The sequence below is a fragment of the Neovison vison genome, chromosome 7 (assembly GCF_020171115.1).
Source record: "Neovison vison isolate M4711 chromosome 7, ASM_NN_V1, whole genome shotgun sequence".
In the NCBI taxonomy this organism is placed as follows: Eukaryota; Metazoa; Chordata; class Mammalia; order Carnivora; family Mustelidae; genus Neogale; species Neogale vison.
In genome coordinates this window covers 202,366,492-202,380,391 of record NC_058097.1, presented here as the reverse complement: position 1 = coordinate 202,380,391, position 13,900 = coordinate 202,366,492, and the positions used below count along the sequence as shown (strand labels likewise).

At 64.0% G+C, this 13,900-nt stretch overlaps 3 protein-coding genes across 5 annotated transcripts; 1 reads left to right on the top strand and 2 right to left on the bottom strand.

The window, feature by feature from the left end:
• The first annotated feature begins 165 nt into the window (after positions 1-165).
• BET1L (Bet1 golgi vesicular membrane trafficking protein like) lies at positions 166-3,155 on the top strand. Of its 3 annotated transcripts, none has more exons than XM_044259854.1 (4): positions 166-866; positions 2,310-2,401; positions 2,681-2,737; positions 2,882-3,155. In XM_044259854.1, exons 1-4 carry the CDS (start codon positions 323-325, stop codon positions 3,047-3,049), a joined length of 861 nt encoding a protein of 286 aa, XP_044115789.1. In that variant the 5' UTR covers positions 166-322; the 3' UTR covers positions 3,050-3,155. The 3 variants fall into 3 exon arrangements, with proteins under 3 accessions (XP_044115789.1, XP_044115788.1, XP_044115790.1); XM_044259853.1 differs by having other exon boundaries at positions 166-1,148; XM_044259855.1 differs by lacking the exon at positions 166-866 and adding an exon at positions 1,212-1,409.
• Positions 3,156-6,826: 3,671 nt separating this feature from the next.
• ODF3 (outer dense fiber of sperm tails 3) lies at positions 6,827-10,342 on the bottom strand. Its single transcript, XM_044261208.1, has 7 exons — positions 10,306-10,342; positions 9,792-9,908; positions 9,348-9,548; positions 8,813-8,914; positions 8,495-8,616; positions 7,564-7,704; positions 6,827-6,916 (listed from the first exon to the last, which is right to left on the bottom strand). Exons 2-7 carry the CDS (start codon positions 9,898-9,900, stop codon positions 6,827-6,829), a joined length of 765 nt encoding a protein of 254 aa, XP_044117143.1. The 5' UTR covers positions 9,901-9,908; positions 10,306-10,342.
• Positions 10,343-11,386: 1,044 nt separating this feature from the next.
• Positions 11,387-13,404, bottom strand: SCGB1C1 (secretoglobin family 1C member 1). The gene is made up of 4 exons (XM_044261206.1): positions 13,374-13,404; positions 12,690-12,798; positions 11,960-12,159; positions 11,387-11,503 (listed from the first exon to the last, which is right to left on the bottom strand). The coding sequence occupies exons 1-4, from the start codon at positions 13,395-13,397 to the stop codon at positions 11,471-11,473; spliced, it is 366 nt and encodes a 121-aa protein (XP_044117141.1). The 5' UTR covers positions 13,398-13,404; the 3' UTR covers positions 11,387-11,470.
• Positions 13,405-13,900: the final 496 nt, after the last annotated feature.

The following is a 13,900-nucleotide window of genomic DNA, read 5'->3' as shown; positions in this document are numbered from 1 at the left end:
GCGCGCCGCGGGGCGGGGCGAGGGCCGCGCGCGGAGGACGCCGGGACCGGGTGCGCCACGCTGCGGGGCGGGGACTGTGCGCGCCGTGCGGCGCCGCGGGGCGGGGCGAGGGCCGCAGGCTCCTTAAGGTGGCGAGCCGGGTCAGCTGACCGGAGCTTGGTTTAGCCGGCGGGTCGGCGGGGTTTTCAAAGGTCTTACTGGGTGATTGTTAGACCTGGGGCCCAGTCGTCCCTGACCCTCCTAGGGACCCCTGCTTCTTGGGCCGGAGCTGCCCGCAGGCCAGGACCCTAGCTCGCCGCGCCGCCCTCCCGCGGCCCCCTTGATGCGCAGAGCCGAGGCGGGAAGGACTCTGCAGCTCCGGACCCCTCGGCGTGTTCAGCGGGCGCTGGAAGGCCTGCTGAGGGCCAGCTCGCTGCTTTCGCAGGGCTCGTGTCCGGGAAGGGAAGACGAGGGAACACGGACATCCGGGACTCGCGGTGGGCCGCAGAGGGGTCCGGGTCGAGTCCGCGCCATCTCTGCGGAGACCGGACGAGAAGTGATCTGGGGGAAGGTCACTCAGAGCAACAGGAGCGGCCGGTTCCAAGACGGGGATGGCCGCGGTGGGCGAGAGAAACACGTCCCTGCAGCTCCACGAAGGCGGAGAGTGCGGAGGGTCAGGGTGAAGGCAAAGCCTGACCGTGCGCCGCAGCGTCCCGGGTGTGCAGCTCAGAGGCGGGGCGGCCTGGCCTGTGTCCTCTTCCGAAAGGCAGCGAGATGGACGTCCCGGGGTCCGCGCGCTGTCGGGAGCGCTCCACGGCACGGCGCGTCGGCATGCACCGTGCAGCAAGCCCCTGTGGGCCGTCGGCCCCGCGCCAGGCCCACTCCCGGTGCGCCTACTCTCGGTGCGCGCACTCCCGGTGCCGAGTGCGGCGGCGGGAAGCCCTGGCTCCTCCTGTCCCCGCACGCGCACCCCCGTCTGGCTTCGTTTTCTTGCGGAACGCGTCACCCCTGCATCTTCGGCAGCGCTCGCCGGGGCCGGCACTGGCCTCCACCTAGTCCCACAAGCAGCGGCCGCGGCCTCGAAGCGCACCGCAGCCTGGGCGGGGGCGAGCGCCCGCGGCCACCCGTTCCAGCCTCCCTCTCGGCGGAGGGGCCCGGAGCGCTCGCGGGTAGGACGGGGCTCCGTCTTCCGCGCGATTGGCCGGTAGAGGTGTCTGTCCACGCCTCCACGCGGTCATTGGCAGGGAAGGCACCCGCGGCCCGCCCCCTCCCCAGGCCGGACGTGGGCCGGACGCCGGCAGGAAGTCGGCGGCCCGAGCGGAAGCGGCGGGGTCGCGGGGTCCTGCCCGGGACTGCGCCACGTCCTCGGGGGCCGTGGCCGCGCGGCTGACGCGGGCCGGGGCCGGGCGCGATGGCGGACTGGGCTCGTGGTGAGCGCGGGGAGCCAGCCGGATGGCGGCGCGGCCGCCCGTCCACGGGCCCCGGAAGCTGGCGCTGGGAGAGGGGCCTTGGCGTCCCGAGAGCCCCTGTTGTCACCCGGGAAGCGGGCCGCGGATGGCCGTGTCGCCGGGCCGGTGGGACTGCGCGGTTGGGCGAGCGCGGAGCGGTTCGTGGGGCGTCAGCGTCCCTTTCTGTGCGGTGCGCCCGCGGCGACTCGTGGGGCTGTGCCGCGGTGGGGTCCGGGCCGCGGGGGAGGTGGTTCTGACCCCCTGAGGGGACCGGAATTGGGACTCGCACTAGTCCCGGGTCAGGTCTCCGCACGGACCGTGCTCCGGGTGCCACGTAGGGTGTGGGGTGCAGAGGCGCGCAGAGCTCAGCGGACCTCCGCCCGTTCTCGGGTGTCGCGGAGCTCTCCTCCGCGTTGTTCCCGCTCGGTCGCTCGTCGGCTGCTCCGGACCCAGCTCAGGTCGTCCCTGCAGGGCCCCTTCTGCGGCGTCCCCCGGGGCCAGAGTTAGTCGTTTTTCGGAGCGCGAGTCCCCTGATCCTGGTGACGTCTGTGGACGGAGCGGACGGGTTCTGTCTCCGTCTCCGAAAGTGCCGGAGGCCTGAAGCCTTTGGGGCACCTGCCCGTCGCGGCTTGGCTGTGTTCGCAGGCGGTCTGCTCACACGGCAGGTGCCCACACGAGCCTGTCCGCTGAGGTCCCTGCGCCTGACCCTGGCTGAGGGTTGGACCTGCGTGACAGCTGGGGGCCCAGTCCCCTGAGACTTCCAGCTTGTCCGATCGAGCTGGAGTGAGCGCCCTGGGGCCGGGAAGGGCTGATGGGCAGGGGTCCAGGGCCCGGCTCACAGGTAGACGTCCCCCCCCCCACTCAGACTGTCCCTTCCCACAGCTCAGAGTCCCGCCGCTGTGGAGGAGATTCTAGACCGGGAGAATAAGCGGATGGCCGACAGCTTGGCGTCCAAGGTCACCAGGCTCAAATCGGTCAGTGGTGGTGCTGCCTCATCTCCATCTGGCAGGCTCTCCGGAGTGGGGACCAGAGGGAGGGTCGAGGCTGGGAAGGGTTTCAGGTAGCTCCCATCTTCCTGGTCTCCCCTGTGGCAGCTCTCATCTGTGAGGTCCAGGGGACAGCTGGATCTCCTGATCTCTGCTGGGGCACTGTGCCTGGCAGAGTTGTAGGCAGGGTCTGCTGGTCTCCGGGGGGTCAGGTGCCATCGGTGTGCCTTCTCTGACCTGACCTTGCCCCCTCTGTGTCCTGACCAGCTGGCCCTGGACATGGATAGGGATGCAGAAGACCAGAACCGGTACCTGGACAGCATGGTAAGGGTCTGCAGCGTGCGCGGGCATCGCGGTCAGCTCTGCCCCATGCTGCCTGCTGTGCCGGCCCCTGGGTTGCTTGTGGCACCTGCGTGGCAGTCGTGGAGGTGCTGTCCCTGTGTGACCTTGCTGGGATTCCTCCCTCAGGACTCGGATTTCACAAGCATGACAGGGCTGCTCACGGGGAGCGTGAAGCGCTTTTCCACAATGGCGAGGTCTGGGCGAGACAACCGGAAGCTTCTGTGTGGTATGGCCGCGGGCCTCATCGTGGCCTTCTTCATCCTCTCCTATCTCCTGTCAAGGACAAGGACTTGAGCCACGAGGAGCTGACTTCTGTGCGTGCCTGGGGCAACCAGGGCCTTCCCCTGCCTGGTGTCCTAGGCTCCAGAGGACCCACCTACAAAATACTCCTTTGAAATGATGATCGTGGCTTGGGAATTTTCTTCCTGTGTGGCCGGACTTCCCGGCTGCCTCTGACCTAGTGAGCTCATACTGGCTGGCCCCATGCCCGAAAGTCTCTCTCTCTTGCGGAAACCAACGCCCACCCGCCTGTGCTGCTGTGGGTGTGAGAGGCAGAGCCTGTGGGAATCGAGGACACGGCTACCTGTGGCCAGCAGCCCTTCCCTTATCCCTTGGGGCTTTGACATCTTGGGGCCCTGCCCCATCCACATCTCTGGGTAAGGCCACGGCTGATGCCCGAGGTGCCGACACAGGAAGGGGGGTTTGGCGGTGAAGTTGGAGCACCATCGCCTCAGCTCAGAGATGTCAACTACTGTTGGGGGCTGGACGTGGCAGTTCAGCTGGGCTGCTGGGCAAGGGCAGGTCAGCCTCGGGTGAGGGCAGGGTGTTGTGGATGTAGAAGTGCACTGCAGCCTTGACTGGAGGCACTGGGCTCTGATCCTTCTGGATCTCACAGTCTTGCATCCGTGGGCAGAAAGTCCCGTTTTCTCAGCATTCACTGTCTGGCCGACACCAAAGATGGATTTCCGGGAGACCAGACGTCTAGAAGCAGTTCCCTCTGGCATCTTGGAGTCAGGCAGGGTGTGTGTTGGGGGGAGGCGTTCTGTGGGTCACGACCGGAGGCTTCCCTACAAGGGCTCTCTCCGTAGGAACTGCGGGTCACTTTGAGGGTCAGCGGGCAGCTTCCCCTCCACCACGTGAGGCCCTTCGACAGTGAGCATCCCTTACGGAGGGAACTCTTAGTCCCTCCACCCAGCCTCTGCAGACCGCCCTCCAGGCGTGCCTCTCCCTGGGCCCTCCCTGCCCGCTTCGCCAGCCCCATGTTCACAGAGACAGCAGCACAGGCCCAGCTGGGCCAGCGGCTTCCTACCCTGTGGTGAGGTGCGGCCCCCTCATTGTGCGTCAGCACACGTGAGAAGCGACCGGTCAGCTGTGCATTCTCTGTCCTTGCTACCATCTCCTGCCTGCCCGGTCACTGCCCTGACTCCCAGAGCACTGTTGGTGCTGCCCCGCACTGCCCGCTGTGCAGTCCCCTGTGTGGCTCCCACACAGTGACCGCACCTCGGCTCCGGTCACCTCACTTTCCCTGCCGCCGCTCCCTGCTCCCTGCTGCTCTTCCTGTCCCTTGTCCGTTCCGCAAGCCTGGCCTCTCCTCCCATGGTCACCGTAGCTGCTTCTCCATTGTCCCTGCTGGGCCACTCAGCCTCCCGTTGGAGCGGAGCCTACTTTCCTCCTCCTGAGTGCGCTGTTCTGACTTGCCCCGGCCCCTCCGGGTGCTAGTTCTCATGCGGGGAGGTCAGCGTACCTGCCTCCTTGTCTGGGGGGGCTTTGCTGTTTCCCCTGACACCTTGACATTCCTTCTCAGGCCCCCGTGGTCGTCCTGTCTCCCTCCCCAGTCCCCACGCACTGTGGCTCTGAGTTACCGATCTCATGTTAAGGCTTGCCGCAGGGGCATGTCCTCTGGTTGGCCACCAAGCATACTAGGCCTTTGTAGTGTCTACATTTTGCACCCAGACTCTTGCGTCCCCGCCCAGGCCTGTGCTGCTGACCTCTTCCTGATGACGTGGCTCAGCTGTGGGAGCCGCACCACGCTGTGGGTTCGATGCGGGCTAGATTAGATTCTGTTTTGGGTAGTCTTTTTTTTTTTTTTTTTTAAAGATTTTATTTATTTATTTGACAGACAGAGATCACAAGTAGGCAGAGAGAGAGAGGGAAGCAGGCTCCCTGCTGAGCAGAGAGCCCGATGCGGGACTCGATCCCAGGACCCTGAGATCATGACCCGAGCCGAAGGCAGCGGCTCAACCACTGAGCCACCCAGGCGCCCTGTTTTGGGTAGTCTTGACGGGTGCTTCCTGCTGTCCCCCTGATAGCTCAGGCTGCTGTGTTCTTTCCTAAAGCCCCATCTGCCTCCTCACCCCCACTTCCACGGCTCTTTGTGGCCCTTCCAGCTATTTGGGGGTCTGGCTTTTAGTTCCTTTCTGGTTTACCTTTTCGTCTCTCATTCTGATTGTATCGGGATGGAGTCCACGTTGGGGGTGTGGCAGCTCTGCCGTGGCCTGTGTGGCCTGTGTGGCCTTCCACCCTCCTGCCCTGTCTGCCTCGCTCGCGGTACTGCTGTGCCGTCTGCTGACGTTGGTCCCTGAAGCCATTGACAGAAAGAGGACCTCGGGGCCCAGCCTATGCCAAGTGAGGACACACTGCCAGGCTCGGTCCCACAATTCAAGGACAAGACTTTTAACCATAGAAACTTGGAATAAACAGCTTCGTGATGAAGCAAACAGTTTTTTGGTGTCCTCATTTTCTTGGGTGCTTGAGAGTTTCATCTGGAGCTGACCCTGGTCCTCAGACTGGCCGTGGACGCCGGTGGTCTGGACCCCACATCCCTGCTCTGGTCCTCATATGTTCCTCCCACCCCGACCTAAGGCAGTTGGTCACAGGCTTGTCAATTCCTCTGCCGAGTTTGTGTAACTCACCCCCAAGGGTTAAATGTATAAATGTGAGGAGCTCGGGACGCAGCCTCATGTGGGGAGGGGCGGCTGCCATATTGTGCTTCGTTGTGCTGCGGCTGGTGGGCTCGCTGGTGGGCTCACAGGGACGACAGGTGGGGGCGGCCGCCCTGCGGTCTTCACAGTGACCTTTCCGCAGGGCTGCGGTGAAGTCCACACTCCAGTGCTCAAGGCCCGGCCTTGCACTCCGGGTAGCCTCACTCAGATACCCCCTTCCCGGCCCACATCTTTGTGCTTCCTGTGATGCCTTTGCTCTTAACATCACCCGAAACCTTAGTTGCAAGTACAGGAATTCGTGTCTCACGGTTAGTATGGTTGGCATTCGAGACGGGTGTGGTGGGGATGGCCCTCCGCCTAGAACATTAAGGCCTCGCCTGGCCGACGGAGCCTGGGGCTCTTGTCCTCTGAAGGCTTGCTCAGGTGCCTGCAGGCTGAGGGCGGGGTGCTGGCTGCCTGGGGGCCGCTGTGGCCTCACCGAGTGCTGAGCACGCACCCCCACCACGGTGGCTGGTGCTGGAGGTTGCCAAGGGAAGGGGCTGCCTCTGCTCCACAGAAGGGCTGTCTCCTTTGTAGGTCCCACAGCCTAGCCTCGGGTCATGCAGTGCTTCCTTGAGGGTGGGCACAGATTCTAGTCCGGATTCAAGGGGCGGGGCACAGAGCTCACGGGGACGGGTCTGTCACGCAGGGAGAAGGCTCCGTGGAAGGAGACAGGTGCCGGTGTGACCGTCCTGGGAGTGTAGGATGAGACGTGCCGGGCAGGGCCGGTGCAGAACTAGGAGGGCAGGCGTGGCGCGGGGTCCAAGGTCCCAAGCCCCGCTCTGCTCAGACCCCAGTCCCTGGAAGCCAGGAGAGGACCCAGCCACTGAGGCAGGAGCCCCTTTTCTGGGAAAGCTTAATTCTACAGCCAAGACCAGTTCGTCGCTAATGCAATCTGTGATTTATTAAATATCTGGGCACAGCAGGAAACAAGATAAGCAAATGGGAAAGCATATAAAAAGTAACTGGTCACGACTGTCCAAACGAGCTCTGTCCTGCAGGCCGCAGCCCACCTGGTGGAGGCCGCGTCCGGGGCCCACACCCTGGGCTGTGCAGAGGCTCTGGGCAGCCGGCTGGGGTGGGCCCGGGGCTATTCCACATCTACCACCAGGGGTGTCATGTAGTCCGAATGTTTGATGCCGAAGGTGACGACAGGGGCGCAGGGCTTGGTCACTGTCACCTGGGAGAGGAGAGGCTTTGAGAAGAGCTGGCATTCCTGCCCCACCTGACAGACTCCGCTGTCCCTGGGGCTTGAGCTGCTGGCAGTAGCTTCACTGTCCCTCCTGAGCCTGGGCCAAGGTGACCGGCAGCAAGTCCACGCCGCCGGGTTTAAACACAGAGGCTGGTGCATGGTGAGTGCCCCTGCTTTCTGGGGAGGCAGGACCTGCCCCTGGGGCAGTGGTGTGCCCCGGATGCCTAGCATGCCCGGCTAGCACGTGCCAGGATGGCCACTGGGACCCCCACTGGCCCTTCCCCACCACACCCACTCTGGGCATGCTCCCCGCTACTCACGTCCTCTTGCCTGTGCCCCGCCAGGCCGTACCCCTGCAACCCCCCCCCCGGGGTTGTGCCCCCAGTAACCCAACCATTCTGACCTGTGGTCCCTGCTCCCCAGGCTGTGCCCCTACCCCTCTGGGCTGTGTTCTTCCTGCACCTTCTCAGGACTGTAGTCCCTGGTCCTCAGGCTGTGCCCCCCCACCACTCTGGGCAGTGCCCCTACGACCCCTCCGCACCGGGTCGTGACCACTGCCGTCCCCACTCCCTCCTCACTGTGACCCCCCCCACACACCCCTCACCCCACCCCTCCGGGCCCTGTTCTTCCTGGACCTTCTCAGGGCTGTGAGCTCCCGGTCCCGGCTTGAGGGTCTTGTCCCCTGGGGGCTCCGCTCGGGCTGCCATGGTGTACTGTGGAGCCTTGGGCTTCGTCACCTGCACGTCTGTCTGGCGGTAGGCTGCAGGACCTGGGGTCTAGGAGGTGAAAGGGGCTCAGAGAGCCTCAGCCTGTCCGGGCATGCTACTCCTGGCGGGGGTGGGGGGGGATCGGTGCCAGCATCGGGCCATGGGCTTCACGCTTGAGCCATTGTATGTCTGTGTGTCAGGGGTCCCTGTTGTCTCCACAGAATAGTCATCCTGTGGGGATGACCTCTTCTGTGTGGGACGTGGCCTTTCCACGGCAGCCTCGCTCTGGAAAAGATAGCCCTGTGTGTGCCAGTTCCAGGTTGGTTGCTTTGGTGTGTGCCAGAGAGGCCCCTTTCCAGCTGGGACTCTGTCCTGTGGTACTTGATGGCCATGGGATGGGTGGGCAAGGTCAGCAGTGCTGGGATGCCACCTTGGCCTTCTCTCCAGGCTCCTCAAGCTCCCGGGCACATGCCTACCCCAGGGCCTTTGCACTGGCTATTTCTGCAGCTGGAACCCTCCTCCCCCAAATATCCCACAGCTTTTCTTCTTCCCATCTTCCTGCATGCTGCTTTATCAAAGGCTGCTCCTTGTCCTCCCTGCAGCAGAGGCCACTCCCCTGCTCAACCCTCCTCAGCACTATCAGCATCTGTACCCCTGTCCACTGTCTTCTTCTCCTCCCCCCTAGACTGGAACCTGGGGTGTGTGTGCGTGGGGGTGCGGCAGGGTGTGGCCAGGCATGTGGCAGGGCCCAGAGGATGAAGAGCCGACCAGCTTCAGTCTGGTGGGATCTGGAGGACGGGGCCAGAGGGGCCACCCCTGGGGGATGAACTGTGCTGCGCCCTGGCAGGGGGACTCTTGCCTTGTGCAGGTCGTCACTGAAGCTGCCCAGCTTGCTGCGACCCTTGATGGAGAAGGAGGGCTGGGAGGCCTTGCCGACAGTGTGGGGCCCCATCACCACAGGCAGCATGTAGGCGGCCGGCCCTGCAGGGCGCATGGGCATTGAGTCTCAGGCTGGGCAGAAGCCAGCATCCAGACTCTCCACCGGCTCCTTCCTGGGGCCATTCACCTCCAGGAGAGCGGCCATCAGGCTGCCCTGTCCCCCCTCCCCCCCATCGCCCGGCGCCCCTGCCAGCGTCCCCAGCCCAGCTGGATGTCGGCTGCCAGGGCTGCTGCACACCTGGGGTGCTGTCCACTCGAAAGGTCTTGGTCCGGGCGGAAATGGAGTGGCTGGGCGCTGAGTCAAACACGTGCTTGCTAGATTTCTCTGGAAAGTAGTCACCTGGCTCGGGAGAGGAGTGGAGGGTGTGCTGGGAGGGGAAGGACCGTGCAGACGGGCTGCGGATCCGGCCCAGGGGGTCAAGGAAATCCCCCAACACTGCAGGCGCAGGGCTTCCCGGCCCCCGTACAGATGGTGCCCGAGGTTGGTCAGGGATGTCCGGGGCTGCAGGAATCGGGGGACAGCTGCGGATTTGGAGGGAAAAGGGCAGGCTCTGTTGTGGGCCTGGTGCCGGGATTCAGGCCAAGAAAAGCTCGGGTCAGAATTGGGCTAGAGGGTCCCCTACGCTGCCTCGGGCCTGCTGGTGTCCCTTGTGAGGCAGATGAGGGGATAGGAGGCCCAGGATGTCTGTGTTCCCTTACTGCCCCGCCGTAACAGGACACATGTGGCCGTCGGCAGAGTGGGGCAGGCCTGTGGGGGCCCCAGAGTCCCTTACCAGGGCCAGGGGTTGTGATGGTCTTGGTGCGATAGCGCCCCAGGATGGAGTAGGCGGGGCCGAGGTCCTTGCCTGTCCTCAGTATCTTGGGGTTCACACTGTAGCGGGGCCCTGGGGAGCAGTTCTCTGCCAGGAGCATGGGGGCCCCCCGGAAACTGTAGGCTGGTGCACGCAGCTTGGTGGGTGTGTGCCTCACAAATCCTGTGGGACAGGGGCTCTGAGCAGCCTGGAACCAGACACCATCCTTGTCCCCACCCTACTGGCCCCAGAGGGGTTCATGGGCTGAGAGCCAGGGATGAGCCCTCAGCCCCACCCCACACACCCACCCCTCAGACCCCCAGACCGTCCCTACGCTCTCCCCGGACCTGCACCTGCCTCATTCCAGGCGCTTCCCAGATCGCCCCAAATCCTCCCCAGACCCATTCCAGGCTCCCAGGCACTTACCCGTGGTGGGTGGAATCAGGTACTTGGGCCCTGGGCTGCTGTAGAGGGCCATGATGGGCCCCCGGGGGCGATGGGGCCTCCAGGTGCCCACCCATACTTCCTCTGCCATGGCTGGCTCTGTCCATGGAGGGGAGGGTGACCAGGTGCTGGGAAGACCCGACTCCTAACCCCATCCCTGCTTTGTCCCCCCTGATGGGCAGAATTTCAGGCCACAGTCTCCTCAGTGAGGTCTTGAGCTGGGCCCAGACTTACAGAACTTCTGCTTTGAGGTGGGGGCCTTCTGTGCCCCCACCAGTCCCCGAGAGGAGGAGCGCCAGGCCCTCATGTACATGCCCAGGAGGACTGTCTCTTCCAGCCCTCGCAGACCGCCCCTCCCTGGTTCTAAGGGGCTCTGGGCAGGTTCCTTCTACTCCGAGGACTCTGGGCACTGCTGGGCAAGGAGCAGTAAGCAAAGGTGGGAGGCTCCTGGGTGAGGCTGTGCCGTGGCTGCAGGCAGCTCCAGAAGGGTCCTCACCTCTTTGGTCCAGGAGCCGCTGTCCGAGCAGCCTATGCACCAGGCGTCCTCAGAGGCGGTCCTGTCACTCTGGCTCAGTGCCAGGGAGTTCCCGAGAAAGGGGCATGGAGAGGAAGGCCTCTTCCTCTTTCTCCTCTCCCTGGGGGGCTTGGAGAATTGGGGAGGGGTCCTAGCCCTAAGCTCTAGAATGTGGCTCTGTGGGTCGGTGGGTTCTAGATCACCATCTGTGTGATGGAGACAATGGCCTCTGCCCAGAGAACCCCCAGCCTCACCAGGCATGGTTCAGGTTGGGACTTTGCTCCACTCTTCCTTTGTGATGGGAGGGGCAGAGGTTTGGAGGACAGGAAAAGGGACAGCAAGGTTCTGTACTGGACACGGAGGTCACGGGGCCCAGAACTGGAGTGGCGGGGGAGTGAAAGTTGTGAGGGGCAGAGAAGAGCCTAGTCAGCCAGGCCCCCAGTGAGGACCACTGATGGGGGGGAGGGGAACTGAGACACAGGAAGTCTCCAGCAGTCGGGATCCTGGGATCCAAGGTGAGTGGAGGGTTGGTGCAGGCTGGGGCGCTGGGGTGGGGAGCGGCTGCTCTCCCTCCCATGCCCCTGCTGGCTAGGCCCACCCCTCGGAGCACGGCCGCCCTCAAGAGCAGACGTGCTTTCTTCTTGGCTTTGTCCAAGCTCCTCTCGGGGCTGTGGCCCGGGTCTGCGCTTCTTCCTGGTAGACTCTTTCCTTGGGTGACTTGAGGGAGACGCTTTCAACCCCTGACCTGAGCCTTGGTGTGTTTGTGCGTATTCACGGTCTTGGAATGACCTTCAGATGCAGAGCAGCCCCAGCAGGGCCTCCCAGTCCTGGCCGGCAGTGTCCTCTGCCTGGGGCCTGTCCCTGCTCTGGGGCCCTGCGCCTGCATCCCATCGCTGCCTCTGCAGGCCTTCCTGTGTCCACCCACCTGCCTGTCTGTCTGTCTGCCTTGTCCGCACGGGTGTCTGGTGGGTCTGTCCTCTGTGTGGCACAGACACAGACACAGGAGCCCGGAGCGGAGCTGCAGGACGCTTTATTGATTGTACAGTATTAGGGTAAATTCACACTTGGGGACGTGGTAGTGGACGACATGGCTGTGGCTGCTTGTGTAGCTGGTCCCGTGGCTGCTTGGAGCCGTGACTGGGCTCTGCTAGGCCTCATCTTCGCTGCCCAGCACTTGCACCTGGAAGACAGACAGGTGTGGGCGGGCAGGGCTGGGGGTCCCGTCCTCGGTGAGCAATAACCAGAAAGTGCCATCTCCACTGGGCAGGCAGGCCCAGGTCAGCCCCTGGGGGACAGTAGCCTCTGGCCCATTTCAGCCAGTTCTCTCCTACCTCTCCTAGCAGCTGGGGAAGGGGTGCGTGCACCTGCGCGGGTGTGTGTGCGCACTTGTGTGCAGGTGTGCCCGTGCGTGCGTGTATGTGTAGGGGAGGCTGAGGGGCTCTGTGGGGAGTGAGGTCTGGGGGGTCAACTCCCACATACTGCGGCCGGTCGGGGTGTCTGTAGACGCGTTCGGCTGCATTGGGGGATAATCAGGAGCCATGGCTTTTGGCGGAGGGCCAGTGGGGTGGGGCCGTGGGTCCTGCCGGGGCTGTGGGCATTTAGGGACCTGGGTGCCCCCGCCCCCCAGCCCCGGTACCAGCAGCTTGACCAGCTCCGCTTTGTGCATGGGCTGGAGGTTGTCTATGCAGGACTTGAGCTCAGTCAGGGCGGCCTTGGCATCCGCATTGACGTTGTACTTGCTCAGGGGCCCCTCGTAGAGCTCCTCGGGGGACCCCACCAGCAGCGTTTGCAGGAAGTCCATGAAAAACTCACTGCTGTCCTCTCCGGTGGCCAGCCCTGTGTGGTGAGGGCGGGATGGCACCAGGACAGGAGGTGGCCTTCCTGCCCACGACCCCAGACTTCCCAGAACTTCAGCCTCAGCCTCTAGACCTTCCGCATCCTCCTCACCTCCCCCAGATCTTCCTCCATGCCAGCCCCCACCCCTACCTGCCCGCGGACCCCTCCTCTGCTTCCTCCCTCCACTCTGGGTTCCCCTGCGTCTCTGGGGAAGGACTCCAGCCCCTCACGCAGCTGGGACTTCCCCTCTATGTGGGGTTGGCTGACCTGGGGCTTGGAGTGTGGGGGTCAGGCTGGGCTGGGTTGGTGACGCTAGGGCTAGGGGAGAGGTTGGAGCTGGGGTGCACGGGGCTGGGCTCGGCAGGGGCATCAGGGTCGTTGCCCACATCCGTGTTCTGTGATGGAAGCCAATAGGGCCCCTGCCAAGGCTGTCGCCCTCCCCGCGAGGGAGCTGGTGCCTGGGTTTTCAGCTGCCTAGGCCCCCCTCCACCCCCCAAACAGGGGCTCTGCTGACAGAAGCACAGACTCACCCCAGGAGCAGAGCAGGACGAGGGCCACCAGCAGGAGGGTGCTGCTCCCCTTCATGGCAGACGGCGGTCCCTTGGCAGCTGCCTCGGCTGGCTTTATGCGGCACCTGGGCTGGAGGCGGGACAAGCTGCCCGTCAATACCCGGGCAGCCAGGGGGGCGTGTCCTCACCCGCTCCCCGGTGTCAGCAGTGGAAGGCTGGGGGCACCGTGGAGGGGGATGTCAAGTCAGTGGGGGAAGGACAGGAGGGGCCAGCACGCCGCAGGCCTCTGGCCATGCCTGCTTTGTGGCTGAGAGTGGGGGGGTCTGGGGTTGGGCTCAGGTCTTTCTTTTGTGGGTCCCCCGCTGATTAACATGCCTGAGGGTCTCCCTGGGGCAGAGGTGGGGGCTTCCTGGGCCTGTGGATCTGGGTGGTGGGAGATGGGCCAGGGCCGCAGGAAGCTCAAGTGGACAGTAGGGTCCAGTGGGAGGAGGTGGGCCTCCGAGAGACGGAGGGGCCAAGAGCCAGACCAGCCTGGGGCCTGGTGGGAGTATTCCACCTCTGTGGGGGTTGGGAGGGGGCCTCATACTGAGACATAGCCTCCTTCTGCAGCAAGGCCAGCCCTGGGAGCCTAGGATCGGGGCGGGGGTGGTGCTTAGATGTTAGAATGGAGCTGCGGGCCTGAGATGTCTAGGTCCCCAGCCAGACCTGCCCAGGAGCCGCCATTCCCATCGGGGACTCTGGCCCTCTCCTGTCCCCTGCTGCCACCTGGTGGCTGATGGTGTCTTCGGGTGCCCGAGAGGACTCTGGGGTTTAGCCCTCTCCTCATTCAGCATCTGGGGACGGTGTCCGCCTTCCCCAAAGTGCTCTGGTTTGATTGCTCTGCTGTGTGTGTCACCCTTGGTCACCCTGTCCCTCACTCGTCTCTGGCTGGGCCTAAATCTGTCACAGACCACAGCCCTTGTCCTGTTGACAAGGTGAATTCTGAATCCTCTTGGCTGCTGCGGAGTAAGACCCAGCGATGGTAATCTACTTACACACAGATTCCACGAGTATGGGGCAGAGCACATGTACTGAGGTCACCTGTAACAGCCATGTGGCCGCATCGGTGAGACTGAGCTCGAGGCCACGTGGAGCCCCTGTTCCCAGGGGCCCCAGGGATCAGGGATTCTGGCCTGGCCATGGCCTCCACCTTTGCTCTGATGGACCCATCACCACCTTCATTTAATTTCATT